The 27,651-nt window shown below is 57.8% G+C and overlaps 1 protein-coding gene and 1 long non-coding RNA gene across 3 annotated transcripts; one reads left to right on the forward strand and one right to left on the reverse strand.

The window, feature by feature from the left end:
- Window positions 1–374: 374 nt before the first annotated feature.
- Window positions 375–27,273, reverse strand: PPL (periplakin). 2 transcript variants are annotated; one of them, XM_077786787.2, is made up of 22 exons: window positions 27,100–27,273; window positions 17,940–18,039; window positions 16,631–16,785; window positions 16,084–16,204; window positions 15,482–15,607; window positions 15,144–15,185; window positions 14,866–15,027; window positions 14,360–14,467; window positions 13,758–13,853; window positions 12,706–12,828; window positions 11,683–11,829; window positions 10,887–11,038; window positions 10,320–10,417; window positions 9,908–10,065; window positions 8,887–9,065; window positions 8,649–8,787; window positions 7,139–7,332; window positions 6,655–6,805; window positions 6,283–6,366; window positions 5,615–5,731; window positions 4,892–4,984; window positions 375–3,923 (listed from the first exon to the last, which is right to left on the reverse strand). In XM_077786787.2, the coding sequence occupies exons 1-22, from the start codon at window positions 27,159–27,161 to the stop codon at window positions 1,239–1,241; spliced, it is 5,292 nt and encodes a 1,763-aa protein (XP_077642913.2). In that variant the 5' UTR covers window positions 27,162–27,273; the 3' UTR covers window positions 375–1,238. The 2 variants fall into 2 exon arrangements, with proteins under 2 accessions (XP_077642913.2, XP_085448670.1); XM_085592544.1 differs by having other exon boundaries at window positions 4,892–4,980; window positions 5,611–5,731.
- LOC146766093 (uncharacterized) lies at window positions 20,378–27,298 on the forward strand. Its single transcript, XR_014958555.1, has 2 exons — window positions 20,378–25,235; window positions 26,445–27,298. It is a non-coding gene; the product is annotated as an uncharacterized LOC146766093 (long non-coding RNA).
- Window positions 27,299–27,651: the final 353 nt, after the last annotated feature.

A 27,651-nucleotide genomic window follows, 5' to 3' on the forward strand; every position in this document is an offset into this window, starting at 1 on the left:
CAAAGATAAAATAGTAGTGTTAATTCCCAGAGCCAGGAGGAATAAGCAGGGAATGCTTGTGACTGCTTTTGTGGACATCAGAGCTCCTCAGGGCTTGGGTATTAGTTGAAATTTGGTCAAAAGGAAGTGAATGGGCTCTGAAAGGCACCATCCCAGTGTAATCCACTCTTCTGCAGGCAGTCACATTCTTTAGTGCACTTCACTCCCATCTAATGCTGCTCATTAGTCCCAGCTTCAATGCTGCTCCAGCAATTTCCCTTTGGAAAAGAGCCAACAGCTAAAATGAATAATCTTAGTGTTTTAATTCTGACTCCTAAATGGCAGCTTCTTGTACAGCCAAAGATCAGGAGCTGCCATAATAAAGGTCAAACACCTTCTGACTGGAACCACTGCATTTTTATTTTGTACTATAAATAGAATTCCCCTCTATTCCCCATTCCCTTACACAAGTAAATGAAACATGTAGCTGCATGTAACTCCATCCAGGAAAACACCAGCACTAACAGCTTTTACCCACAAGTGAAGGAGCTGTCTGTGGGAGGCCCTCTGCACTGGGTTCCCGTGCATGCTGTGCGCAAGTCCTTGTGTCTGGTGGTTCTGCCATCTCTTCATGTCCTTCTCCTTCACCTCTGGGGTGTGTGAATGCTCCTCCTGGATCAATGGCTGGTGCCATCCAAGTACACCTTCATTCTTCCCCAGCAGCACAGGCACAGAGGTGAACAAATGCTGGTGAGTCTTGACGTGCTGATCCTGGGCTGAAACCTTGGCTTCCACCCAGCTGGTTTTCTCAGAGGACGAGCCCATCATTGAGTCAGTTGTTCACGGTGGGACTGTCTGGCTTATCGACATGCAGCTGATGTAACCAGCTCCTGCTGGTCACCTCGGAGTCACCTGGACCTTCAGTCTCCTGACACGGCTTCGTACACGACTATGTGAGTAGGAGTCGAGGAAACTGCAGGTTCTACTGAGTATTTTGGATTTGAGGCACTTCGCTGTCCTAAGGCTTTCTCTTGTTTTCTGGTAGGCAGGGAGGAAGAGGGGTTTCAGGAGGTTGGCAGATGTTTTCCACTACTGGTGGTGGTTTCTGCAGCGTGTGACAACAAGCGGTGTGGCTGCATAGCATGGCTGGGGCAGAGGCTGTAGCAGTTTGGAAGACGCAAAGGAGGGCGAGGCTTTGCAGTGATCTGGATGTCTGCAAGGTGCTGCAGCTCTGACTGGCTGCTCTTGAAGTGAAGTTTCTAAAGTGGAGCGAGCGCTGTGTAATTGCTTCCGGACACCAAGACTGCCAGCTCCTGGATGGACATCTCCTTGTTGAGGTAACTGTCGTACTGGGCCGTGGTGAGCCTCCCGCTCTTCAGGGCGTCCTCGATGGAGAACTCCCTGCCAGACTTCCTGTCGAGGATCACAGACGATTCCCCGTTGGGACCCTTTATTGAGATCTCCTCCCAGTCACATTCCTGGCTCTTCAGCTTGACAAACAGGCTCCATTCAATGAGGCCAAACACGTGAGCTTCCTCTGGAGACATCTCTTTTCCTGTGTCGGGGTCAATGACCACGATGGAGCGCCTCAGGTGGTTCTCCCGTTGCTCCCTCTTGATAGCCACTGTCTTCAGGCGATTCTGGAGTTGCTCAATCTCTGCATCTTTTTCTCTGGACAACTGCTTCAGATCCTCTAGCTCTCTTTCCAAAGCTTGGAACCTGGAGTCCAGGTTTATTCCACTGTCCACATGGGTCATGTTTCTTAAATCCTGAGCTTCTGTTGCGGTGAGTTCAATCTCTGACTGCAGTCTCCTTGTTTCCATCAGTAGGTTCTGTTTCTCGAGGTGGAGCTTGTGGTTTTCCTCCCTTAACAAGTCTAGCTCCTTTGATGACTTGGAGTTGTTGAATTCCACCTCGGACAGCCTGGTTTCCAGGCGGTTGAGATCTGCATCCAGCTCCCTCTTGCGCCTACTTTCTTCCTCCAGGTTGCTCTTCAGCTTTTGAATCTCGTACTCCGTGTCTCCTTTGTCCACTTGGACACTCTCTGAAAAGACCACTTTCTCCTTGACCTCCATCTTCTCCAAAGAAAGGAGCTTCTTTCTCAGGGCTTCTAGCTCGGTTTGCAGGACTTGTCTGCGGTGCTTCTCTTCTTCTAACTCCAGCTTGAGGAGGGAGTGCTCCTTCTCCTGCTGGGGATCTTGCTGAAGGATCACTTTCTGTTTCACAGTCACTCGTTCTGTCGTTTCTCTTTCCTGTTCTTCCAGCTCGCTCAGCCGGATCCTGAGCCTCTGCACCTCCAGCTCGGCCTCCCTGCGGGCCTGTCTCTCCTTCTCCAGCTCCTCGAGCTGCCGTTCCAGCTCGGAGCGTCTCCTCTGCAGCTTGCGCAGCTCTTCACGGAGGCTGTCAATCTGCTTCAGTTCGCTCTCGATGCTCTGCGAGAAGGAGTTCACCTCAGCTTTCAAGGCAGGATCCTGCTCATACTTCACTACTTCCTGTTGGACCACTTTCTCCTTCACTTGGGAAAGTTCTTCCTCCTTCAGTCTTACTTTTTCTTCTTGGAGAAGCCGTTCCCTCTCCAGGTCGATGTGCTTCATTTGTTCATCTGCCAGCTGCACTCGCAGCGACTCTACCTCCTCTCTAGTCTTGGGGTCTTCCCGAAACTGGAGGATTTCTTGAACAACTTCCTTCATTTGCACTTGAGGTTTGGTGTCTTTCAAAGCTTGTATCTCTTGTTTCAGCTGGTAGATCTCCAGGTCAGCTCTTTCGATAGCTCCAGTCCTTTCTATGATTTCCTCCCGGAGTCGCTGTAGCTCCTTTTCGGTTTCTGGATCATTCTTGTACTTAATGACCTCCTTAATGACTTCTTTGACTTCTACCAGAGGCCCCCTGTTCTTCAGAGCAGCCAGCTCGTTCTGGCAGCTCTTCAGCTGTTCGTCTCCACCACGGTACCTCCTCTCCTGCTCTACCAGCTCCAAGCGAAGGTTGGCAACTTCATTCTCAGCCTTGGGGTCTGGGCGCACAATCTCACGCACTTTCTCCTGAACGACCACCTTGGAGTTCTCCTCCTCCAGCAGCTGGATCTTCCTGAGCAGTTCAGCCTTTTCCCGCTCGTTGGAGCGGCCCTTGGACTTCTCATCTTCGTACTGGCGCCGGAGCTCGTTCACCTCCCTCTCAATGGCCAAATCTTTCTCCACCTTCAGCACCTCCTTGACGGTGATTTTGCCCTCGGCGATGGCTCTTTCCTTCTCCAGACGCTTGAGCTTGTCCTGGAGGAAGCTGAGCTCTTCCTCGTGCTTCTGCCGAAGGGCGCTCTCCCTCTCCTTGGTCTCCTGCAACATCCGGAATTCCATCTCCAGCTGGGGATCGTTCTGCAGCTTCAGCACCTCCTTCTCCGTCACCTTCTCCTGCTCTTTGTTCTTCTCGCTGGACAGCACAGCAATTTGTTGGCGTAAGAGGATGACTTCACTCTCCCTTGTCCCTTCCTGCCTCCTGAGCTCTTCCAGTTCCTCTTTGAGTTTCAGGATTTCAGCGGCTTGAGCCTTATCTTGTTCAATCCTCAGCACCTCTTTCACTATGTACTCCTGCCCTCCTTCCCTCTTCTCGTGCTCCAGGACTCGCAGCCGGATTTTAAGAGCCTCCAGCTCATCCTGGAGCGCCTGGTTCTTGCGCTGCTCCTCTGCCAGGTTTTGCTGCAGTCTGTGAAAACTCTCCTCCAGCTGGGGGTCAGGTACCTTCTTCACCAGTTCTTTCTTCACCACGGTTTCTTGGGGCTTCTGGTTTTGCAGGTGGACAATGTTGTTCTGAATGGCTTCAATCTCCGCCTCGAGCTGTTGCCGACGCTGAGTCTCATCCTCAAGCTCTTTCTTCAACTTCCAAACTTCTTCCACAGGCCTTACAGACTTTTTGGTCTGGGCAGAGTCTTGTGTCACCTGAATCTCTGGCTGCTGTTGTTGGCAATAGGATCAAAAAAAATTAGTCCAAAAAATCCAGTTAATCACACTTTTGGTGTTTATCATCACAGAATCACGGAATCATTTAGGTTGGAAAAGACCTCCAAGATCATCAAGTCCAACCTGTGACTGATCCCCACCTTGCCAGCCAGCCCAGAGCATGGAGTGCCACGTCCAGTCGTTCCTTGGACACCTCCAGGAACGGTGGAACACATCTGACACCTCCCTGGGCAGCCCCTTCCAAGGCCTGACCACCCTTTCAGTGGAGAAATTTCTCCTGATGTTTAACCTGATTCTCTCTGTTTCCCCTTGTCCTGTCCCTGTTCCCTGGGAGCAGAGCCCAACCCCCCTGGCTGTCCCCTCCTGTCAGGAGCTGTGCAGAGCCACAAGGTCCCCCCTGAACCTCCTTTTCTCCAGGCTGAGCCCCCCCAGCTCCCTCAGCCCCTCCTGGGGCTCCAGCCCCTTCCCAGCTCTGTTCCCTTCTCTGGACACGCTCCAGTCCAAGTCCTTCTTGCCATGAGGGGCTCAAGGTGCTTCAGCAGTGCCAGCACAGAGGCACAGTCATTGCCCTGGTCCTGCTGGCCACACTGTTCCTGACCCAGACCAGGAGATCGGTGCCTCCAACAAGCAACAGGAGAGAGTTGAGCTCTGGCAAACTCTGAGCAGGGTGCATTTGCAAACGGACCTCTCCGCAGGCTCCCAGCCTGAGAAGTCCTTTCTGCCACAGAATGGCAAAAAAAGAGTTAAAAACTATGTGGAGCTTCCTAGGATGAGTGGGCAATGGGACTGGGGGGTGGTCTGTGCAATTTAAGTGCTGATTAATGATTCAGGGGGACAAGACACCAGCTAGACTTGTTCCCAGGTCAGCCTGTATTGGCAGAACCCCACATGTGCCGTTGACACGTGTCCTCGGGTCCTACACGTGTGTCCTTCAGCATCACCTTGCTCCTGTGGTCACTCACCTGCCGCAGGAGGCTCTGGGCAAACTCCAGGTTCTGCAGCCTCTGCTTGTTCACAGCGTTCACTTCTGTGTATTTGGCTGCCAGAACAGCTTCCTGCAGAGCAAAAACGTGTTGGGAAGAGCTTGAGAAGGCCAGAAATAATCAGGCCCTAAACTGGTAGTTCTGGGTGCTTCTCTAAAAACCTACAGCAGTGAACTGCTGAGTTTTGGGGGAGGGAGAGGGATTCTCATGCACAGACACATTCACGGTCATATTGTGATTTTTCTACTCAAGCAAAAACAGGTGCAGTAAGAAGCAGGTGAGGAAGCTGAGGAAGAACCAGGTGGGCACTTTTGCCTTCTTCTATAGGCAGGATGAGTTTGAGGCAGGTAGCAAACAGATCCTGCATAAGTAAGTAGCTCGTGGCCTCATCTCACTGTAAGTATTTCTATCTTTGGTGGTGAAATCTCTCTGAAAGTCTAGAGAAGGGAAAAACTTACAGGTTTTTGGCTTTTCTCCTCCTTTTTCCTTCCAGAAGTGTTAAATCCGGTATTTTCCCTCCCTCATTCTGGCCAGCCCAGTTCAAAAAAATGATGAAAAATCACTTCCTCCTGATTCCCTGCCCTTCCCTGTGGTTCCCTGTGGGACCAAGGTCCCCACAGTAAATGTAGATGTTTGCAAACCCCCTGTGGTCCCAGCGAGCTGCCCTGTGCTTTAGCTCTCCTCTGGCCAGCCCTGACTTACCTCCTCCTTCACTTTGGCAGCTGGGGACTGCAGCCTGGGCTTCTTGCTGGTGTAGCCATTCCGGCCGTTCTCGAGGTCCAGGATGGACCGCAGCTTCTCAGCCTCCAGCTCGTAGTCCTGTGGAAAGACATTCCCAGGAGAAATGTGAAATTACTGCATCCCCTTCACACACAGGCTCCTCCTAAGCTGCCCTGACTTTAACGACTTCACCCCTTGACCCATTTTTTGGGAAGGCCACAAAACCCCACCCTCTGTTCTGGAGCCAGGCTGGGAGAGCTGGGGGTGCTCCCCTGGAGAGGGGAAGGCTCCAGGGAGAGCTCAGAGCCCCTGCCAGGGCCTGAAGGGGCTCCAGGAGAGCTGGAGAGGGACTGGGGACAAGGGCCTGTAGTGCAAGAAGAAGGGGAAATGGCTTCCCACTGGTAGAGGGCAGGGTTAGCTGGGATACTGGGAAGGAATTGGTCCTGGCACCAGTTGCCCAGAGAAGCTGTAGCTGCCCCTGGATCCCTGGAAGTGTCCCAGGCCAGGCTGGATGGCTCTTGGAGTGACTTGGGATAACGGGAGGTGTCCCTGCCCATGGCAGGGGATGGAATGAGCTGGGCTTTAGGGTCTCTTCTAACCCCAAATACTCTGTTTCTCTGTTCTCTCACAGGCAGAATTTCAGTCCTTACCTTCACTGCCTGCTGGTACTGCTGAGCTGTGGCAGAGACCTTCTGCACCTCCTGTTCCTTGCTTGCAATGTCACTGAGCAGTGCCTGGGTGCACAGAGATACAGGTCAGAGGGAACACAACATCCAAATGCATCCTTCAGCCTTTTTGGGGGTTACCATTAAATTTACAACCCTGAGAATTCCAACCTCCTTGAGCAGCCCTGCTTTGTGCAAACAAGGCAACAGGAGGACCACGGCCCCTTAGAGCGCAAGAATAAATCTAATAAACATTTATATTTTTCTATTTGATGTTCAGAAGTTATCTAAGCTCTGTTTCTTTTAGACTTGTTCCCTCTTCTCTCCCTGTGGAGCCCGGGGTGCTCTGGGAATTACCGCTTGGCTCTTGAGCTTCATCTCCACTTGCTGGATGTTGTCAGTCTCCTGGGGCTCGTAGTTGGGGATGTTGCACAGGAACTGGTTCACCTTGTCGTAGTTGGTGCGGTAGTTGGAGTAGGCACTTCTTGCTTTCTGCAGGGTTTGTGTTCTGTGGGGGAAAGCAGCTCAGCTTCAGTCCTGTCCCAACTCCTGTGCCTGCTGCAGACACCTCTTCACCCATCCCGCTTCCCCTGCTCCTACAAACGTGGATTTGAGCCGGAGTTGTTCTCTTGGCACCTCTGTTGCAACTCATCCTTGTTTTCCCAGCTCTACCCAGCCAGCCCGTGCCAGCAACCTCTCCCTCTTCCTGCTCAGACCTCCCTGGAAGCCCTTCTGCAACTCCTCCTTCCCAGGACGGCGTTGTGCCTCCTCCAATTCCAGTGTGGTTCCACCTGCCCAGCAAACTCCTGGAAGGAGGAGCAGAGGACTGCTGGAGTCTCACCTGTGGTCGATCTGCTTGCTGAGGTTGTTGAAGCGCTGGTTGAGCTTGTAGAGCTCTGCCTCCTGGCGCTCGATGTCGGGGCAGTGCTCCTGGAACTTGCTGGCCAGGGTGTTGGAGCACGTCTTGGTCCTCTGCAGGTTCTGCTCGGCTTCACTGAGCAGGAACTTCTTGGACTGGAGCTCACTGCCCATGGCCTGTGGGGAGGAAGCAGGAGAGGGGGATTCTCTGGGGTTTCACACTGTTATCACCCACATTGACTCCAGCAACTGCACTGGAGCTGCAGGGCTGAGCTGCAGCAGTGCCACCTGTTGTGGAAAAAAAACAAGTTCAAGGCTTTCATGGTAAGCAGAACCACCTGGTACAGCTGACAGGGAGAAAAACTACCTCTTATTCCCTCCTCGACCTGCTGACCTTTAAAAGTAACCGTGCAATGTGCAAAATTGCTGCTGAACCTCATGCAAAGCTTAGATCCTGTTCTTGCCAGTGCAGCAACTGTGAAAGCTCTTCCATGTTAGTCTGAACTTGGGATTTGATGGAAAAGCTGAAGGAGCACAGAAAATTCTGGTCTAGCCAGTTCTTGGTCTTTCTATAGCAGAAGAATTGCCAGTTTGGGAAGTTTTTCCAAGCAATAACTGTTCTCAAAGCCTTGCCAGGCCCATCTTTCCAGAATCGGGCCACTGTGTTGCTTTTCCCAGACCATTTTATCCTTCACTTCTCTAAGAATGAAGGTTTTAGTTTAGAAAAAACTTAAAGCTCATCTCATTCTATCCCCACCATGTCCAGGGACACCTCCCACTGTCCCAGGTTCCAAGCCCCATCCAGCCTGGCCTTGGGCACTGCCAGGGATCCAGGGGCAGCCACAGCTGCTCTGGGCACCCTGTGCCAGGGCTGCCCACCTTCCCAGGGAACAATTCCTGCCCAATATCTAATTCAAATCTTTCCTCTTTTAGTTTAAAACCAATCCTCTTGTCCTGTCAGTATCTGCCCATGTAAAAAGTCTCTCTCCCTCTTTTTTATAAGCCTCCTTTAGGCCCTGGAAGGGGCTCTAAGGACTCCTTGGAGCCTTCTCTTCTCCAGAGAAGAGCACCCCCAGCTCTCCCAGCCAGGCTCCAGAGCAGAGGGGCTCCAGCCCTTGGAGTGTTTTCTCTGGACCTGCTCCAACAGGTCCATGACTTTCTTGTGCTGAGGACTCCAGACCTGAACACAGCCCTGCTGTGGGAGGGTCTCACCATTAGAGAGGGAATGAGGGAATCAATCTGCATTGATCCTTTCATCAAATCACAAGACTTCAGGTGGCATTGGATTGGATTGTGTTGGATTGGATTTGAGGATGGGAGGTGTTTGTGTCTGAAGTAGGTGGGGATCACTGCAGTCAAGGTGAGTTCTCGCCCCCAGTTGGAGGAGCCCATCCTGTCACCAGCAGATCCAAGCTTGTGAGTTGAGCAGAAATCACCACAGCTTTGGAAAGTGTTTGTGCAGGTGCAGCACACAAACAGGGTGGGACACTTACCAGCAGCTCTTCCTTCTTCCTGTCCACCACCCTCAAGTCCTCCGGTACCGTGTCATCTATGACCAGCTTGTTCTCATAGGTTGACAGCAGGTCTCGGCCTTGCTGGAGGCTCCTCTCCAGGCTTGTGGCCACCTCAACTCTGCAAGGACACGAGAAGGTGTTTAAGCACTCCTGCACCCTCCTCCTGCAGGATCCTGCCCTAGGTCAGGCTCAAGCTGGGATTGAAGCCATGACTTACTTCTCCTGGGCAGCGCTGAGCAGCTGCACCACGCGCTCGTACTTCTTATTGGTGTTCTCCACCTTGTTCCTCACCAGGGTCGCGCTGCCCGTGTTGGGCACGGACTCGATGAAGGCCTCGCACTCCTGGATCTTCCTCGTTTTCTCAGGCTCGATCCGACGGACCTCGTTGGTGATGTTCTGCAGGAGGAACAAAGCTTTAGAGCAGCTGAGCCAGGACCTGGTGGCTACAGAGGAGGAAGGAAGTCAAAGCTGAGGATTTGTGTTTGGTGGAAGGTGCCTTGCAGCCCTGCAGAGCACAAAAGGATATTTTTGGCTGACTTTCTTTTGACCTGTCTCTCCTTAGCGGGGAAACTCCAGCTGGGGAGTGGTTCCCAGCAGCTCCAGCTCTGTCAGGGACCTGCTGTGTTCATCTGGGCTGTTGGGTTCTGACAGACAGAGAATCCTTGCCTGGACATCAAAGTGCTGCAGGCAGTTGGGCAATTTGCTTTCTCTTGTGGTAGCACCTGGATTTTGACACAGCCCTGGGCAAGTGATGTAACCAGGACCTGAACTTCCTCCTAAACCAAGGGAGGTTTGTGGCACAGAGCCTGGCTTAATTAGGGGTCTGAAAAAGAGGAAAGGAGCTGGATGCTACTAGCACTGGAGCCTGGAGGAGCAGGCCCACAAGGAGAAATTGCCTTGGACCACAAGGGTTTTCCTGTTCCTCTCTGAGCTGGTGATAGTGGTGGCAAAGCTAACTGTGCTCAGATGATAGGCAGGATCAAAACCTGAGGGCTCCTCTCTCATCCTCACAGCCACCACCTGCTCCCATGAGCTGGGCCAGAAGCAAGGCAAAGGTTGTGGGCTTCTGAGGCTGCTCATAGGGCTGCTCCCCATCTCTACTGGAAGAAGCTGTGAGCATGGCTCCACACCCCATTTGCAGGGCTCAGGCAGCACTCTGAGCACCCTTGGCTATTGAGAACCCTGCTGGAGAGCCTTTGGGAGCACGGTCTCTGCCAGGCACCGTCCCTCAGCTCCACCTTGAGATCCTTGGAGCGCTCGGTGCTGTCCTGCACTGCCCGGCTCTGCTCCAGCGGCGGCCGCAGGTTCGCTGTTATTGCTTTCTCCTGCTTGTCCAGGTCACTGTTGACTTTCTCCAGCCCTGCCAGGAGCTGGCGTCCCCGAACTGATGCAGCATCTGGACAACAAGAGGAGACCAGGTTAAAGCTGGTCGGAGCTGGGTGTGGGCTCAGTCCCACTGCTGAGTGCCAAGCCCTCATCCTACTGCACTCGCTGAGCCTGGCCTGCTGTGACCACAGCCTGGCTGCTCTGCCCCCCACCCACCCAGCACTTTGTCCCCAGGACCCTGAGGAGATGGGAACATCCCCATAAAATGCTCTACCACCTAAGTTCAAGTCTTTTTGTGCCCCAGGCTGCCCTCCTGTCCCACACCTCCGATGCTGTCTGCCTTCAGCCCCTCATAGCGCTGCTGGAGAACGTTCTTGCAGTTGTTGGTCTTCTCCTTCACGGTCACATAGAGCTTGGCAATTCTGCAAAACGGGACAGCAGGAGGTCAGTCAGACCCTCAGCCTCTCCATCACCCCGTCACCACCCTGGCACTGCTCCAGGAAGGAGCTCCAGTTCTGGAGAGATTGTGGGGGCTGCTCCCTCGAGGCAGCCATGAAGCAGGTGGGGGAAAAAGCACCCTCACCCCGTGTTGGGGTAGAGCAGCATCTTCATTAGAACAGGGGAGAGGCAGGCAGGCAGGTACCTGCCTGCCGAGGGCAGGGTGGGCAGCTCCCCCTGCCATAATGACCCCCCAGAGCAGGGGGAGCCTGGGGGGCTCTGAGCCGGCCCCCCGTTTGCCAGGTGGGATTTTGTGGGCTAGCAGGAAGGGCCAGGAATCCCTCCGGGAGGGAGCCCGAGGCTTCCCCAAGGCAGGGCTTCAGTGTGGGAATGGGGCAGGACCCTGGGGATCCAGCCCGGATCCGGGGCTGGGGCAGGGCAGCGGGCACGTACTGCTCTGCCAGGGCTATCGCTTCTGGGTCGGGCGGGGGGATCATGAAGCAGACCCCGGGGGCGCTGATGGTGTCTCCTGCGCCGTCGGCCACTTCCCAAACGTCGCCGCTGTTCCTGTGCAGGGTGTAGTGCGCTCCGCGGCTGATCTGGCCCTGGGGACAGAACCGGTCACAGCAGCACGGCCGGAGCCGCCGGCCGGGCCGCGGAGGCAGGGCCGGCACGGCCCCGGGCCCGCTCGGGCCGCCCCGCGGCTCTGCCCCGCGCCAGCCCCTCCTGCGCCCGCAGCCTGCCCGCACCGAGCGCGCCTCTTGCGACAGCCACGGCCAGCGGGCTCCCACTCGGGCAGAGATGAGGAGGCGTTTCCAGGGCCGTGCCCTGCCTCTCCTTTTCGGAGAAGCAGGCAGCTGAGCTGGCTGGAGCTGCTGGCCCCTGTCCCACGCCTGCCGCCGCCGTGGTGGCTGTGGCCAGCCCCGCTGAGCCGGTGGCGGTGGGCATCAGGGATACGGGCGGCGGCGGGGCGCTCCTTTGGCCGGGAACACGCTCCGGGAGCGTGGGAATGTGACAGAGCTGTGCTGTCGCAACATCCCCGGGCTGGGTGAGAGGCAGCGAGGCTGCGTTTCCCCCAGATCCCCCCTGCCCCTCGGCTGTGAAACCGGCTCTTCCCACCGCGGCGAGGGCGACCTTTGCCTCCTCCCGCTGCAGCAGCCAGCAGCACGCTCGGGGAAAGCCGCTCGTTCCGCCGGTGCCGCTGCCGGTGCCGTGCCCCCGAGCATCCCCCGGCCGAGGGTGGCCGTACCTGCTCGCCCTCGTACTCGCAGAGCGCCTCCACCGGGACGGGCTGCGGCGGCGGCTGCCGGCGGTAGCGCAGGGGCAGGACCTGCTGGCTGCGCTCCTGCAGCGACTTCACCACCGCCTCGTACTTGTCCAGGGCCTTCTCCTGGTCCTGGCGCGGGGCAACAAGACGAAACAATAGGAAAACAGGGGAAGAACGAACTCCTGGGCTCTCACAGCCAGGGAGGAGCTCATTCCCACGCAGCCGGGACAGAGAGTGTGCTGAAGGCACCTCCTGCAGCCCTGTGTTCCTGTTCCAGATGCTCCTGCACACTCCTGCCTCCTTCTACAGCCGGGCTGAGGACTGGGACCGTGCCCGGGGGTTGCCATGCCAGCGGACAGTGACAGGGCTCCCTGGTGCCCGGCCCGCACTGGCATGGCTGTGTGTTGGTGGATAGCTCCACTCCCAGCTCTGATTCCAGCCCTGTCACAAGGCTCTCCAGCAGCTGCTCTATTTCTAGCCCTGAAGGTGGAGATCCCGAGATGCCGAGTGGGATGGAGCATGCAGGAGGAGAAGGGACAGCTTTTGGGAAGAGTTATCAGCTGTCCTGGGACACCTGCATCAGCTGGGCCAGCTGCAGCATGCTTGGGCTTGGATTTAGGCTTAGGCTCGGGCTCAGGCCCAGCACAGCCCTTCCCAAGTGGGTGATCTCCAGCCCAGCTCACTGCAGCACAGCGAGTTCCACAACCTCCTCTGGCAGCAGGTCTAATTATGCTCCCACCCTTAACGAGCGCTAACTCAATGAGAGAACAAATAAAAACCAGCCCAGTGAGCAATTACGTTGCTAGGGGAGAGGCAATCTCTAGCCAGGGGGAAAGGAAGAGCTGGGGGAAGGCCGGGCACGGGGAGGCAGCAGCACGGCCCTGCTGCTCCCCGTGGAGAAAGCTGGGCCAGGTGCCCACACGGGCAGGGACGTCCCTGTGCCCGTGCCATGGGGACAGTGGCTCCTGCCCTGCCTCCCCTGCAGTCCTGCCTGCAGACACTCACATCCAGCTCGTGGAGGAGAGACTCCAGCTGGTATCTGTCCTTGAACTCTGGGCTGAATTTTTGGTCCAGGTCTGTATCCACCTTCTTCAAAAGATCCTGAGCATCCTTGGAGTCCTTCTGAAACTGCAAAGAGGGAAAGTTTCTTGTGAGAGAGGATCCTGCTGAAACATGGAGCCGACCCTGCATGGTCTTTACACAACCACCAGGAGCTGCTCTGGGCATCTGAATACCTAGAACACGTGGAGAAAGGCAAGGGATCACTATTGCCCTTGCTCAGGACATCACATCAAAGGAAACAAGAACCAGGAAGGAGCAGCTTATTCCATGCAGAGTTGTTAAGTCCCACCTTTCCCTGCCCTCACTTTTGTTTCACCGGCGCAGCATCACCACGGTGTGTGGTGCCACCACTGCCAGCGCCAGCAGAAGGGAGAGCCAAGCCCTTCCACACACAAACCATCCCCTGGGGCAGCTGTTCTGGCAGATCCCCACAAAAGGCTCTGCCTGGGCTGGGCACCGTGGCTCAGCTTTGGCAGGAGACTCATCGGGTGGCGAACACGCCCAGGCTGTGGGAGAGGAATCCAGCCCGACCTGCTCCCCTGCAGAGCCTCCCTGGCTGTCGGATGCCATTTATCCAGCAGACATCTGTCTGCCCAGCTCAGCCGGGACACTCAGCCCTTGTGCCCGGCTCCCCGGGGACACCTCAGCTTGTGGCAGCTTCCCACGTGGACCTGTCCTGCTTCCCAGAGGAGCATGCAAGCTCTCCCCATGCCCTGTTTGGGGGTGAGGGATCTCTGCTGTCCTGGGGACGAGGAAGCTGACACCGACCGTGGTTCATGACACTTCTGCTGGGGCAGAAGCTTCCTGCAAGTCCTGAGCAATTATCACTTCTGTTCTATCAGCTCAAGGTGCTCTCCTAGCCTTAAAAATCCTGATCACTCCATCTCTTCTACTCAATTTCCCCAGCAGCAGGAATTTTTGTATTCTAGGATCTCTCACGACCCAGCACCCGCTCTCTGGGCTCCAACAAGTCACTGCTCCCAGGGATGTGGTACCTTGTGGAAGTCCTCCATGAACTTGAGGTGGCTCTCCTCGCAGATCAGCAGGTTCAGGTACTCCTTCCAGTCGGCGTGCACAGCCTCGATGTGAGCCTGCAGCACAGGGTGGGAGGGGACATCAGCGGGACCCCCGTGGCAGGAGGAGCCTGAGCTGCCCACCAGGCAGTCCCAGTTGCCATCCTGAGTGAGCAGCTCTTTGGCTGCTTCTGGAGCCCCCCAGATGCTCTCAGGGGGAGCCCAGGACGGGAATACCCAAGGCTGGGATGATCCCATGGGAACACAGGCTGTGTGCAGGTGGCACATCCTTGTGTCCATCCTCCCACCAAACAGGGAAGGGTTCCACCATAGTTTATCCTCTCTAGGTGGGCACAAGGTATGTGCCACAGGAATGAGGAAGACGGGAAGAGCTCCTCAGGTTTATCTTTCCTCCTCCTGTGGTGTTTACACATCTGCAAGTGAAGGAGGCTTTTCCTCCTTTGGCATCTCAGGAACTAAAGTCACGAGTGGTGCTGGCACTGGGCGCCACTCAGGAGAAGGGCTGGGCAAGTCCTGCATGCTCCAGGGTGGGTGGAGAGCTGGGACCCATCCCTGGTGCTCACCTCGATGGCATTCTTCCCGGGGTGGTTCTGGGCCAGCAATTGATCCCCATCAGTGTGCAGCTTGTTGATGGCCTCCTCCTTCTCCTCCAGCTTCCGGTGGATGAAGTTCTGGATGGAGAGAGGTGAGATATTGATCCCCACGCAAAGGAAAGGGACCCTGGCTGTGCTCTGGGACTGAGCAGCTCCACAAGACAGTGTGCTGTTCTCCCACTGCAGCTTTCACTTTTCCTTCCCTTGCAGATGTTGCTAAAGATGTGACTGCTGCCGAGCCAGCGCTGAGATAAAGGACAGGAGGGTGAGGGAGCTGTCCCTATCATGGGGACACTTCCCCATCACGTTCTCCTTGGCAGAGGTAGGATTAACCTCACTATCCCTGTACTATCAGCTGCTCATCTCAAAGCCCTTCACGCTGGGTTGGGGGAGACTGAGGCACGGGAGAGGGAACATTTCCTGCCCCCGTCCAGCTCCCCTTTGCCCAGCAGGGCCAGGCTGCGGGGGGCTCAGACCTCGTACTGGCGGCGCCGGCTAGGGTAGTCCAGGTTGTGGTCGCTCCAGTCGTAGTGGGTCCTGTCCTTGGCCTGCTGATCCAGCCAGTAGAGCTTGTTGGTGCAGCGCTGCATGTAATCCTGCAGCGAGTTCAGGTCCTGCTGCCGCTGCTGGGAGCCGGCCTGCCGAGGGGCACGGGACAGCTCAGCCCAAAGCTCCTCTCCGTGGGTCCCCCAGGGCCACCCTGACAAGGGGCTGCTCCAGGAGGGCTCTTCCCCAGGATCCCAGGGGCTCTTACCAGCAGCTTCTGGTATCTGGCTTGGAAGTCGCTCATGTTTTCCTGGAGGAGGAGCAAGGCAAGGGTTAGGAGCGGTGGCTGGAGAGTGGTGCTCTGACAGGGGCTCGAGGGTGCAGAGGGGTGAGGGTTTTGGCTGGAAGGGGATGTGGTTTGTGGGATTTGCCTCACTGTAAAGCCAGAGCCAGCGTGCGATGCTGGGCTCTCAGGCTGGGAGGGGATCTGGGCACCCACCCAAACGTGCCCTGGGCTGTAGCACCTGGGATGGTGGGACACCCTCCCCTTCATCCAGGGCTCAGGGCAGGGCTGACCCTTCAGGGCAGCAGGGCAGGAGAGCTGACCTTGCTTCCTTCCTTGACGATGTGTGGCCCGATGGCCATGACCTCGTTGTGGAAGATGTTGTGCTCTTCTACTTGGCTGTTGACCAGCGGCAGGTCAGTCCCAAAGCCTTTGCTGCTCAGAGCATCCTGGGGTGCACAGGAGTTGGGGTTAGCGATGGGGGAATGGGGTGAGGCTGCCAAGAGTTAGGAAACCCCTCTTGGAGCTGGGCTTGGGTGAGCTCCAGTGGCTGAAGTGTGTGGATGCCCCAGGAGCGTGTGGGTGAAATCAGCTGTGCTGGAGGGCAGCCATGGGAAAACCAGTTCTTCTGGCTGGAAGAGTGTAGGGAGTGGGATAAAATGAAAAATAAAGGCTGTGGAGTAGAGCCCAAAGCAGGCAGTGACTGGGGATGCTGAGCCAGGAGTGGTGCCACTGACTCTGGTGCCACAGCAGCCGGCCTTGTCCCACCACCTCTGCCCCTCCCCTGCCACCCAGCTCTTTGCAGCTCCCAGGATGGAGCTGCCCAGAGGTTTTCCAAGAGCCAGTTTCTCTATGGGGAGCTGCAGCAGTACCTGCCCAGCTGGTGCTACTGGCCAGGCAGTGACACTGGTGGCCCCCTTGGTACCTGTTTCTCCTGGATCACAGTTAACCAGTTGACCTGGGGCTCGATGTGCTGCAGGGGGAAGTTGTAGATCTGGCTGTGTTTCACACGCAGGTTTTCCACGCGTTCCTTCAGCTGCCGGATGCTGTGGGAAGGGAAAGGTGAGGCTGGGATGCAGGATGTGGGCATGGGCTGGCATTAGCTGGCATTATTGGTGGGTGTAGCTGATCCTCTCCAGGACCCCCTGATGGGGGGCTGTCCTTAGGGGAGAGCCCAGCGGGGATGGCAGCAGCTCTGCTGTGCAGTGGCTGGGCAGAGGTTCCTGTGCTCTGCCCTCTGCCAGGGGCTGCTCAGGGCTGGACCTGACACAATGTGGGGCACAGTGGGCAGGTGCCACCTTGCCACGCTGCCATCACCTCACACTCCACGTGCCCGGGATGGTGTGGGTCACACACCCTAACGGGAGCTGGGATGCACAGGGGACCCCCACTGCAGGCAGCACTGAGCAGAGCCCCTGCAGGGCCTCCCCCTCGTCCAAGGGCTCTGGGGACAGTGTCCCCGTGGCACTCACTCTTCTGTGATCATGTCCCCCTGCGGGTGCTTCATGTGCCGGGCCACGGCCGCGTCCCCGTCCAGCACGTAGAGCAGCTTGTCGGACTCGGAGAGTTTCTGTGCTGTCAGCTCCTTGTACTGCGCCAGCTGGCACGCCTTGATCTTGTGCAGGTCCTGTGCCACGGGGACAGGAGGAAGGGTCACCACTCGGTGGCCAAGAGGTCATCCCACCCCTCTCTCTGGCACTGGGGAGGAGCAGAAGCTCTGCTGTCTCCCATCCACCTAGGATGGATTTTACTTTCCCCATTCCTGTCACAGGCTCATGGAATGGTTCGGGTTGGAAGGGACCTCAAGGACCATCCAGCTCCAACTCCCTGGCCATGGGCAGGAACCTTCCACCTGACACGGCTGCTCTGATCTCACCTGCTGGGGAAGGGCTGGGGAGCTGCATCACCTCAGGATGCATCCTCTGGGACCACGATGGTTCAGGCCTCTCCTCCTCCAGCCCAGCTCCCTGCTGGGATGCACACCCCACTCTGCACTCCTGACCCTGGGCAGGGCATTTCGGGGCCCTGCTGCCTGGAACACCCCCCCACCCTCTTCCCAAGAGTGGGGGTGACCCCAATAACACTTAAATGACCCTTAAATGATCATCACAGTCCAGGGCCCAGTGCAGGGCTGGGCAGCCACCCACAGGGGAGAGGAGAGGAGAGGAGAGGAGAGGAGAGGAGAGGAGAGGAGAGGAGAGGAGAGGAGAGGAGAGGAGAGGAGAGGAGAGGAGAGGAGAGGAGAGGAGAGGAGAGGAGAGGAGAGGAGAGGAGAGGAGAGGAGAGGAGAGGAGAGGAGAGGAGAGGAGAGGAGAGGAGAGGAGAGGAGAGGAGAGGAGAGGAGAGGAGAGGAGAGGAGAGGAGAGGAGAGGAGAGGAGAGGAGAGGAGAGGAGAGGAGAGGAGAGGAGAGGAGAGGAGAGGAGAGGAGAGGAGAGGAGAGGAGAGGAGAGGAGAGGAGAGGAGAGGAGAGGAGAGGAGAGGAGAGGAGAGGAGAGGAGAGGAGAGGAGAGGAGAGGAGAGGAGAGGAGAGGAGAGGAGAGGAGAGGAGAGGAGAGGAGAGGAGAGGAGAGGAGAGGAGAGGAGAGGAGAGGAGAGGAGAGGAGAGGAGAGGAGAGGAGAGGAGAGGAGAGGAGAGGAGAGGAGAGGAGAGGAGAGGAGAGGAGAGGAGAGGAGAGGAGAGGAGAGGAGAGGAGAGGAGAGGAGAGGAGAGGAGAGGAGAGGAGAGGAGAGGAGAGGAGAGGAGAGGAGAGCCTGTGAGTGTGGGACCGTGCCTGGCTTACATTTTGCATTCGAGAGTCGGTCTCCACGATGTTTTTCTCCACCTGGTCCGCATTTTTCTGCAGGCGCTCGATGAGCTCGGTCAGCTCTTTGCTGGAGATGCTGGGGACAGAACGGGGGTCTTGTCACCCACGGAGGCGGCCGGGGGTGCCGTGACCCCGGGGGTGGCCGGGGGCCAGCCGAGCCTGCCAGGCGCTGCAGCTGTGAGTGACTCACTGCTGCCTTCCAGCACTGTCCAAAATACTCAGCCAGTGGGCCAGGAGGGGGTGGGGGACGGCTGGAAACGGGAGCGATGCCTGAGCCTCCCCCAGCTTCAGAGCAGGAAAGAGAAGAGCTCTTTGCAGGGACAGCGAGAGAATCACAGAATATCCTCAGCTGGAAGGGACTCACAAGGACCATCAGCTCCTGGCCCTGCACAGACACCCCAACAATCCCATCCTGTGCCTAGAAGGGGGGTCCAGTGTGGAAACAGTGGAGCTGGAGCAGCAGGGAGGCCCTGGCCCCCATGGCCTGCAGCCCTGCTCTTCCCTCTCTGCAAGGAGTTATTCACCCTTTAAACCCAGGAAAGGGATGGGATCACAACCATGGCATCTCCTGCAGAGCTTTCCCCTGTGCTGGGCACTGGTTTTGCTCCCAGGCTGGCAGGGTGCAGGGCCAGCCCAAATATTCCCATCCCAGCACAGGGACGGCGGAGCTGGAGCAGAGGCAGAACAACCCGTGACGCAGCCTCTGCATGGCTGGGGTTATTTTAAACATTTCATCTCGTTGCTGTCACTTGGCTGCAAGGAGAGGCTGCAGTGTGCCAGGGCCAGCTCCAGGGGTGCGTGCCAGGCACTGCCCGCAGCAATCCCACCCCTGACCGGGGCAGGAGCAGCGTGTGCCCCCCAAATCCTGCAGCCAGAGGGAGCTGAGGCTGCTGGCAAGGCTGGGGTGTCCCAGCTGTGCTGCTTTGCCATCTGGGCTGGCTCAGTCCAGTCCCAACCACCTCAATATGAGCCTTAGTGGCCTCGTTATGTGGTGGCAGAAGAATCTTTGTGTGGCACTTGGAAGTGTCAGCTGCTGTTGGGGCTGGCTGGGGGAGCAGCAGCATCCCAGCAGTGCTGGCTCATGGCACAGAGAGTTCCTGCATCCCCAGGTAGAATCCCATGGGATTGTAAAGGTTGGAAAACCCTCCAAGAACATCGAGTCCAACCATTCCCCCAGCGCTGCCAAGGCCACCACCAACCCGTGTCCCCAAGTGTCACCTCCACATGGCTTTTAAATCCTTTCAGGAACAGTGACCCCACTGCTGCCCTGGGCAGCTGTGCCAGTGCCTGACCACCCCTACCATGAAGGAATATTCCCAAAATCCAATCTAAATCTCCCTTGGCACAGCCTGAGGCCATTCCCTCTCCTCCTGTCCCTGTCCCTGGGAGCAGAGCCCGACCCCCCTGGCTGTCCCCTCCTGTCAGGAGCTGTGCAGAGCCACAAGGTCCCCCCTGAGCCTCCTTTTCTCCAGGCTGAGCCCCTTCCCAGCTCCCTCAGCCCCTCCTGGTGCTCCAGCCCCTTCCCAGCTCTGTTCCCTTCCCTGGACCTGCTCCAGCCCCTCAGTGTTGGGAGGGCCCAGAAGTGACCCCAGGGTTGGTGCTGCAGCTCCCCCAGGACTCTGGTGCTGAGTTTCAGGACCTGTTCCTGCCTGCCCCGTGTGCTGTTGCTTCAGTGCAGCAGAACAAACTCAAACCCCAGCTCTGGGCTTGTTCCTCCCTACCTCAAAGCTGCCCCGGGCTGCAGGAGCGTTGTGGCATCCAACAGCTCCAGAAACGTTCACACTTCCCTGGGAAGTTCTGGTATGGGCATGGTTTACACTGATTTTTTTCTTTTTATAGAAGCTGCATCATCAGGTTGGTACTCGGAGGTTTGTGCCCATCGCTGTGCCTGCTGCCTGCCTGGCACCTCCTGCACCAGCAGCAATGAATCCACGGGCATTCCTGGGCACAGGAGACAAGGAAGGGGTCACTGGGAGTCGTGGTTGCAAGAATTCCAGGCATGATTCTCATTCTGTGTTCAATGATCACAGCTGGAGGGTGCAGGGTGCACTGGGAGATGGGATGTGGCTGGCTGGTTCCTGCTCCAGTGGTAGAAGTAGCTCCTCAAACTCCACTTTGGGGTTTCTTCCCACCTTCACAGAGAGCAGGGCAGAAGTCAGGTGGCATCAGTGGTTTGGAGCAGGTGACTGAAATGTGCTGCACGAGTTTGGGTCTCTTCAGGTGACAGTTGCTCAGAGCTGGCATCTCCTGCATCCTGCAGAGCTTGTGGCCACCAAGGAGCCTTCCTCACCTCCCAGCCGTGCGCTGGGGGCCACCCCAGCTTGGAGGGTGAGGGAGGTTCATTGCCCAGGTGGGAGCTGGGGATGCTCACAGTGAGGGCTGGGAGCTGGACTCTGAGCTGGACTCTGAGCTGGGGACGAGCTGGGGACGAGCTGGGGACGATCTGGAAGCTCTTGCTGGCTCCTCTCCCTGTGCCCTGCCTTGGTCCCAGTGACTCCAGCAAGTCCAAGGATGGATCTTCAGGGTTTCAGTGGATCTGCAGCATGGATGGGAAAACCATCCTAAAACCCAGGAGAAGTCTGAGCTTTTTCTAGTTCTAGTTCGGACTGAAGCCTCCAAATTGTAGGGAGGAAATAAACCTAAGGCAGGGATTTTTTGGATCCGTGGCTGTGGTTCAGGCTGCTGACCTGGAGAGCTGAGCCTGGAGCCTGGGCCCAGCCTTTTGCTCACTTTGCATGAGCAGAACTGATCCCAGGTGCTGAAGCAGTGAGTGCAGCACCCAGCCCTGCCCCTCCCCGTCAGGTACCGGCTCTGCCGAGCCACTGTGGGGTGAGGATGTTGTGTGTGGCCAGGGATGAGTCCCCTCCTCTCTGCTCCTCTCTCAGGCTGGAGCCACAAGATCTCCTCGTCCCTGTCATCACCTGTGCCCTGCCAGCCCCTTCCCAAGCTGGGGTGCTGCCCCTGGACCCCCCTCCTGCCCTCGGTGACTCCAGGGCTGAGGCAGAGTCACCCTCCAGCCCCGTGGCACCCGGGGACGGTGACATCTCTTCTCCATCCCTGCAGGGCTGGGAGCAGGGCAGGGAAGGGCCATTCCCTGTGTTGGAGGGATCCAGAAACTGCAGGTGTGGGTGACCAGGGCAAAGAAATGCAGCCTTGCCCAGAGCAAGCAGGGACATGCTGGGAGGTGATGTGGGCATGGCTGGGCTCTCCCGACACCCCAGAGCAGCCCTTTGCTCTCTCCACCTCTGTGGTTTACAGGAGAGTCACCAGCTGAGGCCGTGGGACAGGGAACTCTCATAAAAACTCCCATGGGAGCTGCACCCCAAAGTGCAGCATCGTGCAGCCTGGCCTGAGCTCAGCTGTGCTCCACCCACTCCACTGCAGCTGGAAATGCAGGGATTGCAAGTGTGCAGGAGCTAACAGAGAAACAAGAGAGAATGGGAACCTCTCCTGGAAGATCTTGTCACTTTGGTGCCACTTCATAAACCAGCTTGGACATCACTGGTGTGAGAATATCAGGCCAGTTAATTACCACCAGGCCAGTTAATTACCCACCTGTCCCCAGCACAGCTGGGGCTATGTGGATAAAGCAGAGGAGGAGCCCTGTCCCTGCATCCAGCTGGGTGTTAAACAGGGAAAGCTGAAGCCTGGCTGAAATCTCCCTCCCAAGGGATGGAGGAGTTTGGCTTCACCTGCTGCAAGGATGCTGGAATGCCAGGAAAAGGAGGAATGGCTCCCACTGCCAGAGGGCAGCGATGGATGGGATATTGGGAATTAGGAATTGTTCCCTGGGAGGGTGGGCAGCCCTGGCACAGGGTGCCCAGAGCAGCTGTGGCTGCCCCTGGATCCCTGGCAGTGCCCAAGGCCAGGTTGGACAGGGCTGGGAGCAGCCTGGGACAGTGGGAGGTGTCCCCATGTCAGGGATGGGATGAGATGGGCTTGAAGCTCCCTTACAGTGCAACCCATTCCATGATTCTGTGCAGAAGGAGCACAAATTGTTGGCCAAAGCAGTGAGGAAGCCTTGGCTGTCCCAGGAAAAGTGTGTGGATGGGATTGACAGGACGTGGCTCTTTTGGGAAGCTGTCAGGAAGAGCACTGGATGCATCCAGGCTTGGAGCAGAGCTGCTGCCAGGGGAAGACAAAGGGATGCCAGGGCCAAAAAACAGGCTGGGGGGGGTGGCTGGAGAGTGGAGCAGAGCTGGGGAGGGAGGGAGGGAGAAGGGCAGAATTTGGCCAGAGCCCAGCTGGGATGGGCAGCAGGCACGAGGTTGGGCAGAGCCAGGGCCAAAGGTGCCCAGGGCACAGCCCCTGCCAGGCTGCAGCCCAGGGGGAGTGCAGAGCTGCTCTGCTGGAATAGATAAGGCTTTGTTTGAGAGATGAAAAAAAAAAAAAAAAATAAAAGCCTGGAAAAACTGGCTTTGCCATTTCTGGAGAACTTTAACATTCTCTGGTCAGGAAGGAAAAAATGATCTGTCTCATGGAAAGCTGTGCTCAGCAGAAGAGTTGAGTTTTGTCAGTGCCATTGCCTGGCTGGGGTGAAGGACCCCAGGTCAGTCCCATGGCAATGGGAGCTGCTTTTGGGGTTTCTCCCAGCTCAGGGACCAGGGGGAAACTGCACCTGGCAGGCAGCACTTCATCCATGTACCACAGTTCTGCCCTCAAGACCTTGCTTTCACAGGGGTTCAGCTGCTTCTGAAGGCTTACGGGGACTTTTAGGATTCAGATTTTTCTTTCTTCTGTTTTCTTAGGGTTTTGGTGATTTTTCTTTGTATTTTAGTTGTGATTTGTTGGGGTATTTTTATTAAGAGAGGTTCTCAACAGACAAATATGATCATAATTATTGTAGTGTGAAAACTTTGCTGCTAAAAACTGGACTTTTCCTCTATTCCTTTTTCTTTTTCTCTTCTCGTTAGGTTGCACCCTCACTGGTAAGAGCGGGTTTTGGAGCAAACCTCCCTGAGATCAGTTCCTCCAGGATGCTGGCAGGTGGTAGAAAATCCCTTTGATTTCTCACGTTTCCTTTTTTCCAAACAAGGAGGCTGTTTCCTTAATCCCTCCAAGGGAGGACGTTCAGACACCCCTGAATTTTGACTGCTCCAGCTGACCGAGCTCGCTGGGAAGGCTCCTGCTGGGAATTTGTCCCGTGAGCCTGATCCCTGCTGGGAGGGGTGTGGGGAGGGCTCTGTCCTGCTCGGGGATGCTGCTCTCCTGTCAGGAAACCTCCCCATCCCAGAGGCTTCTCCTGCTGGGATGGCTTGGCCAGGGTCAGGGGAGGTGGGTGAGGATGGGTCTGACCCCACCTGGGAGGGACAATCAGCACAGCAGGCAGTGCCCAGCCACTGCTGCCCTCAATTCCATCCCCATTCAATGTCCATTCACAGGGATTCCATAGGAAGTTCTCCCATGTCAGCCCGACTTTAGGAGGAATTAAACGGAATGAATCCTCCAGAAGGCCACAGCACAGAGCTATAAATGTCCTTAAAGCTCCCCCAGCCGCAGCTCCCACTGCATGAAATTCCCTCGTGCTGCATTTAATGACACTGGAGTGAAACTGTGGCGGGGTAGAGAGCACAAGGGCTGGGCTCTGGCTACGGAAATTCAGGTTTGGGAGAGATTAGGATCTGGCTGAAAACTCAGAGCAGAGCTCTGTCAAGCTGCCCACGTCAGGGTGTAGCTGGACAGCAGGGTTGCTGTGCTCAGCCCAGCCTGCTCCAGTTGTATTTATCTTCCCTCGTAGGAACGGTGATATTTTTTTGTAATCTGCATGGAAATGAGGGCAGAAGTGGGGCGGGCGATGGGAGGCTCGCTCCGCCCTCAGCCCTGAGCAGCTCCTGACTCACCTGCTGACTCCAGCCCTCCCAAACAGCCTCTGGAAATGGGTGCCAGCCCTGCAGGCAGAGCTGTCCCAGTGCCTGCACCCCCTCTTACCTGGGGAGGGACACTGGCGAGGATCTCCAGGGCTGGGAGCGCTCCTGGGTGGGTGCTCTCACCCCGAGGACCCCGAGGATGGACACATTTCCTGCTGCCAGGAGGGAGAGTTTCAGCAGCAGCTGTGAAAGCTGAGCTGTTTTTATCATAAAATTATCAAATGGTTTGAATTAGATGGGCAGGGACACCTTTCACTATCCCAGGTTGCTCCAAGCTCCATCCAGCCTGGCCTTGGGCACTTCAGTTAGGGCACCTCCCTCACTGTTTTCTACCTGCCAAGCCTGGGCTATCAAAGAAAGAAGCCAACCTCCTGTTTTCTAAGCATGGCGAGTGTTTGAGGAACATGCTGTGGAAGGAGGCTGATGGTTTTGCCCACACTGTGGCTTTGTTCAAGGCTTGTGCCTTCCCTTCCAGGGACACACATCCACATAACAATGCAGCGGTCACGGCTGGATTCCCAGGGCCTTCCCATACCCAGGGATGAGAGCAGAATAAAGCAATCAAGTCCTTGAGACAAAAGAGATGTCACCAGGATGAGAAGACAAGAGATGTCATCATCCTCCAGGATCCCCAGCCAAGGCCAGGAGATGCCCAGGGATGGGTGGGGATGGCTACTGAGCCTGGAGGCTTGGAGCCCAGGCAGATCACAGAGCTGCAGCAGATATTCCTAAGGAGAGACTTGGAATCTGGTGCTGCTGAGGGCCACTGTGGGGTTGGGACAGGGTCACATCCAGGGGACAGAGTTGTTCATGGGGAGGTTGCAGCACCTGGCTTGGGTGCCAGTGCTGTTCATGGGGTGTTCCTACCCTGGGCAGGCTTTGTCCCGAGGCTGAGGAAGCCTCCAAGGCTCCCACAGCTCCTCTCCAGGCTCTGTCCTGCTGCTGGACGATGTTCCCCGGGCAGCCCCTGCCTCGCAGAGCTGAGCCCGTGGCCCTGGCTCCCGGGGGCGGCAGGACACGCTCCGGTGCCCCTCTCTTGCCAAACCGGTGCTGGGCTCTCGCCCCGTCCCTCGGTGCTTTGAAGGCTCCGTCACGGCTCCCGCGGTGTCGAAATCGCGGTCCCTGCTGCCGGCGGGGGCGGGCGGCTGATTTTAGGAGTGTTGCTCTGTTTTCCTGGCAGCAGAGCTGGGCGGGAGCCGCCTGGGAGCCTGGCAGCGCCCGGAGCAGGGGACGGGGCAGGAGCTCCTCGCTTCTTCTTCGCAATCCTCCTCCAGCAAGTTGTTCAACCGGTCGGGCACCGGCACCGGCTTCCCCATCTTGATGGTGGGGCTGTTTCCACACGGTGGGAGTGTTCCCTGGATTCGCAGATGTTTGTAAACTCCAAGGCAGGAATTAACAAATTGGGGTAATAAGCACAGCTCTCCCCGAGGTGTGCACGGACAGCCGGAGTGCAGGGAGGGAGGGAGGCTGGCCCCGGGCACAGCCCTGCGCGGCTTCCTCAGCCATCAGCAGCCAGAAAAACAGAGGTTTCGGCCTGGCCCGCAGCCTCCGGAGGTGCTTTGGCACCTGCCCAGGGCCGCTGGGCTGCAGGCAGGGCGGCGGAGGGAAGCTTCTTCCTTCCTGAGCCGATCCCCGGCGGGTGGAGAGGGCGCGGGGTACCCAGGGCTGGCAGCGCAGCCCCACGGTGGGCACCCCGCTCTCTGCAGGTCTGTCTCCTGCTTCACAGCGTCCCGATGCTCCGGGAGTCCTGTGCTGCCAGCCCCGTGCGGGGTTTCTCACTTTCGAGCCGCCCACTAACCCCCCCCGAAGTTCAGAAATGCGCCTGGGTATTGGCACCATCCTCCACCTGGGGCGATGCCGGGGCCACCAGGGAGGTGCGGAGCCTCCGAGGGCTCCGTGCCACCCCCGTCTCCTCCTGCCTTGCCCTCCCCGGGGCAGGATCCGGCAGCAGAGCCTGCCCCGGGCTTTGGCAGCCTGGGCGGCCCTGCCGAGCCAGCCGGGCTGCCCGGGAGCCTTGCCCAGGGCTGGAGCCTCAGCGCCAGGAGAGAGCTCCGCGATCGCTGTGCCAGGGCAGCAGCGGGCAGAGGCTCCCTGGCAGCGCCCTCCCAGCGCCACAGCCCCGCTCCCTGGGCAGGGAGCAGCCAGGGAATGCTTGGGCAAGGTCGGCGCCTTCTGGGCTGGCCGGTCCCTCTCTGTGTGCTCAGCCCCTGCAGCAGCTCCCCAGCTTCCTTCCCAAGGGGGATTTTTGGGAGAGGGCGGCTGCTCGGACTCCACCAGCCAGGGCTGGTGCCGGTGGAGAGGAATGGGAGGGGATGAAGAGCCACGGGCTGGGATCATGAATCCTGGAATCACTCAGAATCCTGGAGCACTCCACATGCTCCAGAGCCCCTGCAGCTCCTCTGGGAAACAGGGGACGCGTCTCTGAATTAATCCCAACATCCACCTATTCGGAAAAACATCCCGGTGCAGGCAGAGGCTGGGGACTGTTCACCGTCCAGCCCAGAGAGGCTGACCCTTCCAGGGGAGGGATTTTTACACCTTTTCCCTTTTATCAGTGACCTTTCACAGGGTGCATTCAACACGCTGCTTTTTTTTTTTTTTTTTAACCAACCAGTACAACCGAAACGCGTCCCCGCCCGTCCGAGGGAGCCGAGGGAACGACGATGGACCAAATCCCGAGGGAACAGGGGCGAAGGACAGAACAACCAGAATATTTTTCCCTATGAGCTGACCCAGGACACACCTGAGAAGCGAAGGAACCTGCTCGCTGGAGCTGCTGCGATGGGAGGGGACCTGGGAGACACAACCTCTGTGCAGGAGATGGACCCGGCTCGGGAGGAGCTGACACTTCACGGGGGGGGCAAAAATCGGAGTTCCCACACGGTTCTCAGGGGCTCTCCCACCACTCAGAGGGTGCCCGCACCTCGGGGATGTCACACTTCAGGGTCCCCCACCTCGGGAATGCCCACTCCTCGGGGGGTGCCCACACTTAAGGGTGTCCACATCTCGGTGGTGCCCACACCTCCAGGGGTACCCATTCCTTGGGCGGAGCCGACAGCTGAGGGTTCTCACTCTCGAGGGTGTCCACACGTGGGGGAATCCCACTCCTCGGGAGGGTTCCGACTCCTCGGGAGGGTTCCCACTCCTCGGGAGATCAGCTCTGCCCAGCCCCGGCACGGAGCTGGGGGGATGCTGCGGGACGGGATCCGCGGGGTGGCGGCTCTGCTCGTCCCGGGAGGAGCGGCTCTGCCCGGGGCCGGGTCACTCACCTCTTCTTCTGCACGGAGGGGCTGTATTTCCCTTTGTTGCGTTTCCTGAAGAGCGAGTGCATCGCGTCCCCGCACGGCGCCCGCCGCGCTCCTCCTGCCCGTCCCCGCCGCCGCCCGCAGCCTCTGCGCCGCCACCGGGCCGGGCCCCGCCGGGAGGCGGGCGGGGCTGCACCGCCTCTGCCTCCTCCTGCCTCCTCCTGCCTCCTCCTGCCTCCTCCTGCCTCCTCCTGCCTCCTCCTGCCTCCTCCTGCCTCCTCCTGCCTCCTCCTGCCTCCTCCTGCCTCCTGCCTCCTGCCCGCCGCTGCCCGGCCCGCCCCTCCCACCCCGCAGCATCCTCCCCTGGCTGTGGGGGAGCCCCTGAAGGGGTCCCGGCAGGGTTGGAGCCCCCGGTGTGCAGCGCCAGCCTGGCAGCCCCAGGGGCCGGGACAGGGGTGGTCCCTGGCCTCAGCGGGGCCGGGATGGGCGCAGCGGGGCAGCCACGGGGTGGCTGCGGCTCCTCCCGGGAGGTTTCTGTGCTGGGGGTGAGCGGCGCCCGGAGCAGCCCCGCTCCTT

This window comes from Lonchura striata, chromosome 14 (genome assembly GCF_050655825.1).
Source record: "Lonchura striata isolate lonStrDom1 chromosome 14, ASM5065582v1, whole genome shotgun sequence".
In the NCBI taxonomy this organism is placed as follows: Eukaryota; Metazoa; Chordata; class Aves; order Passeriformes; family Estrildidae; genus Lonchura; species Lonchura striata.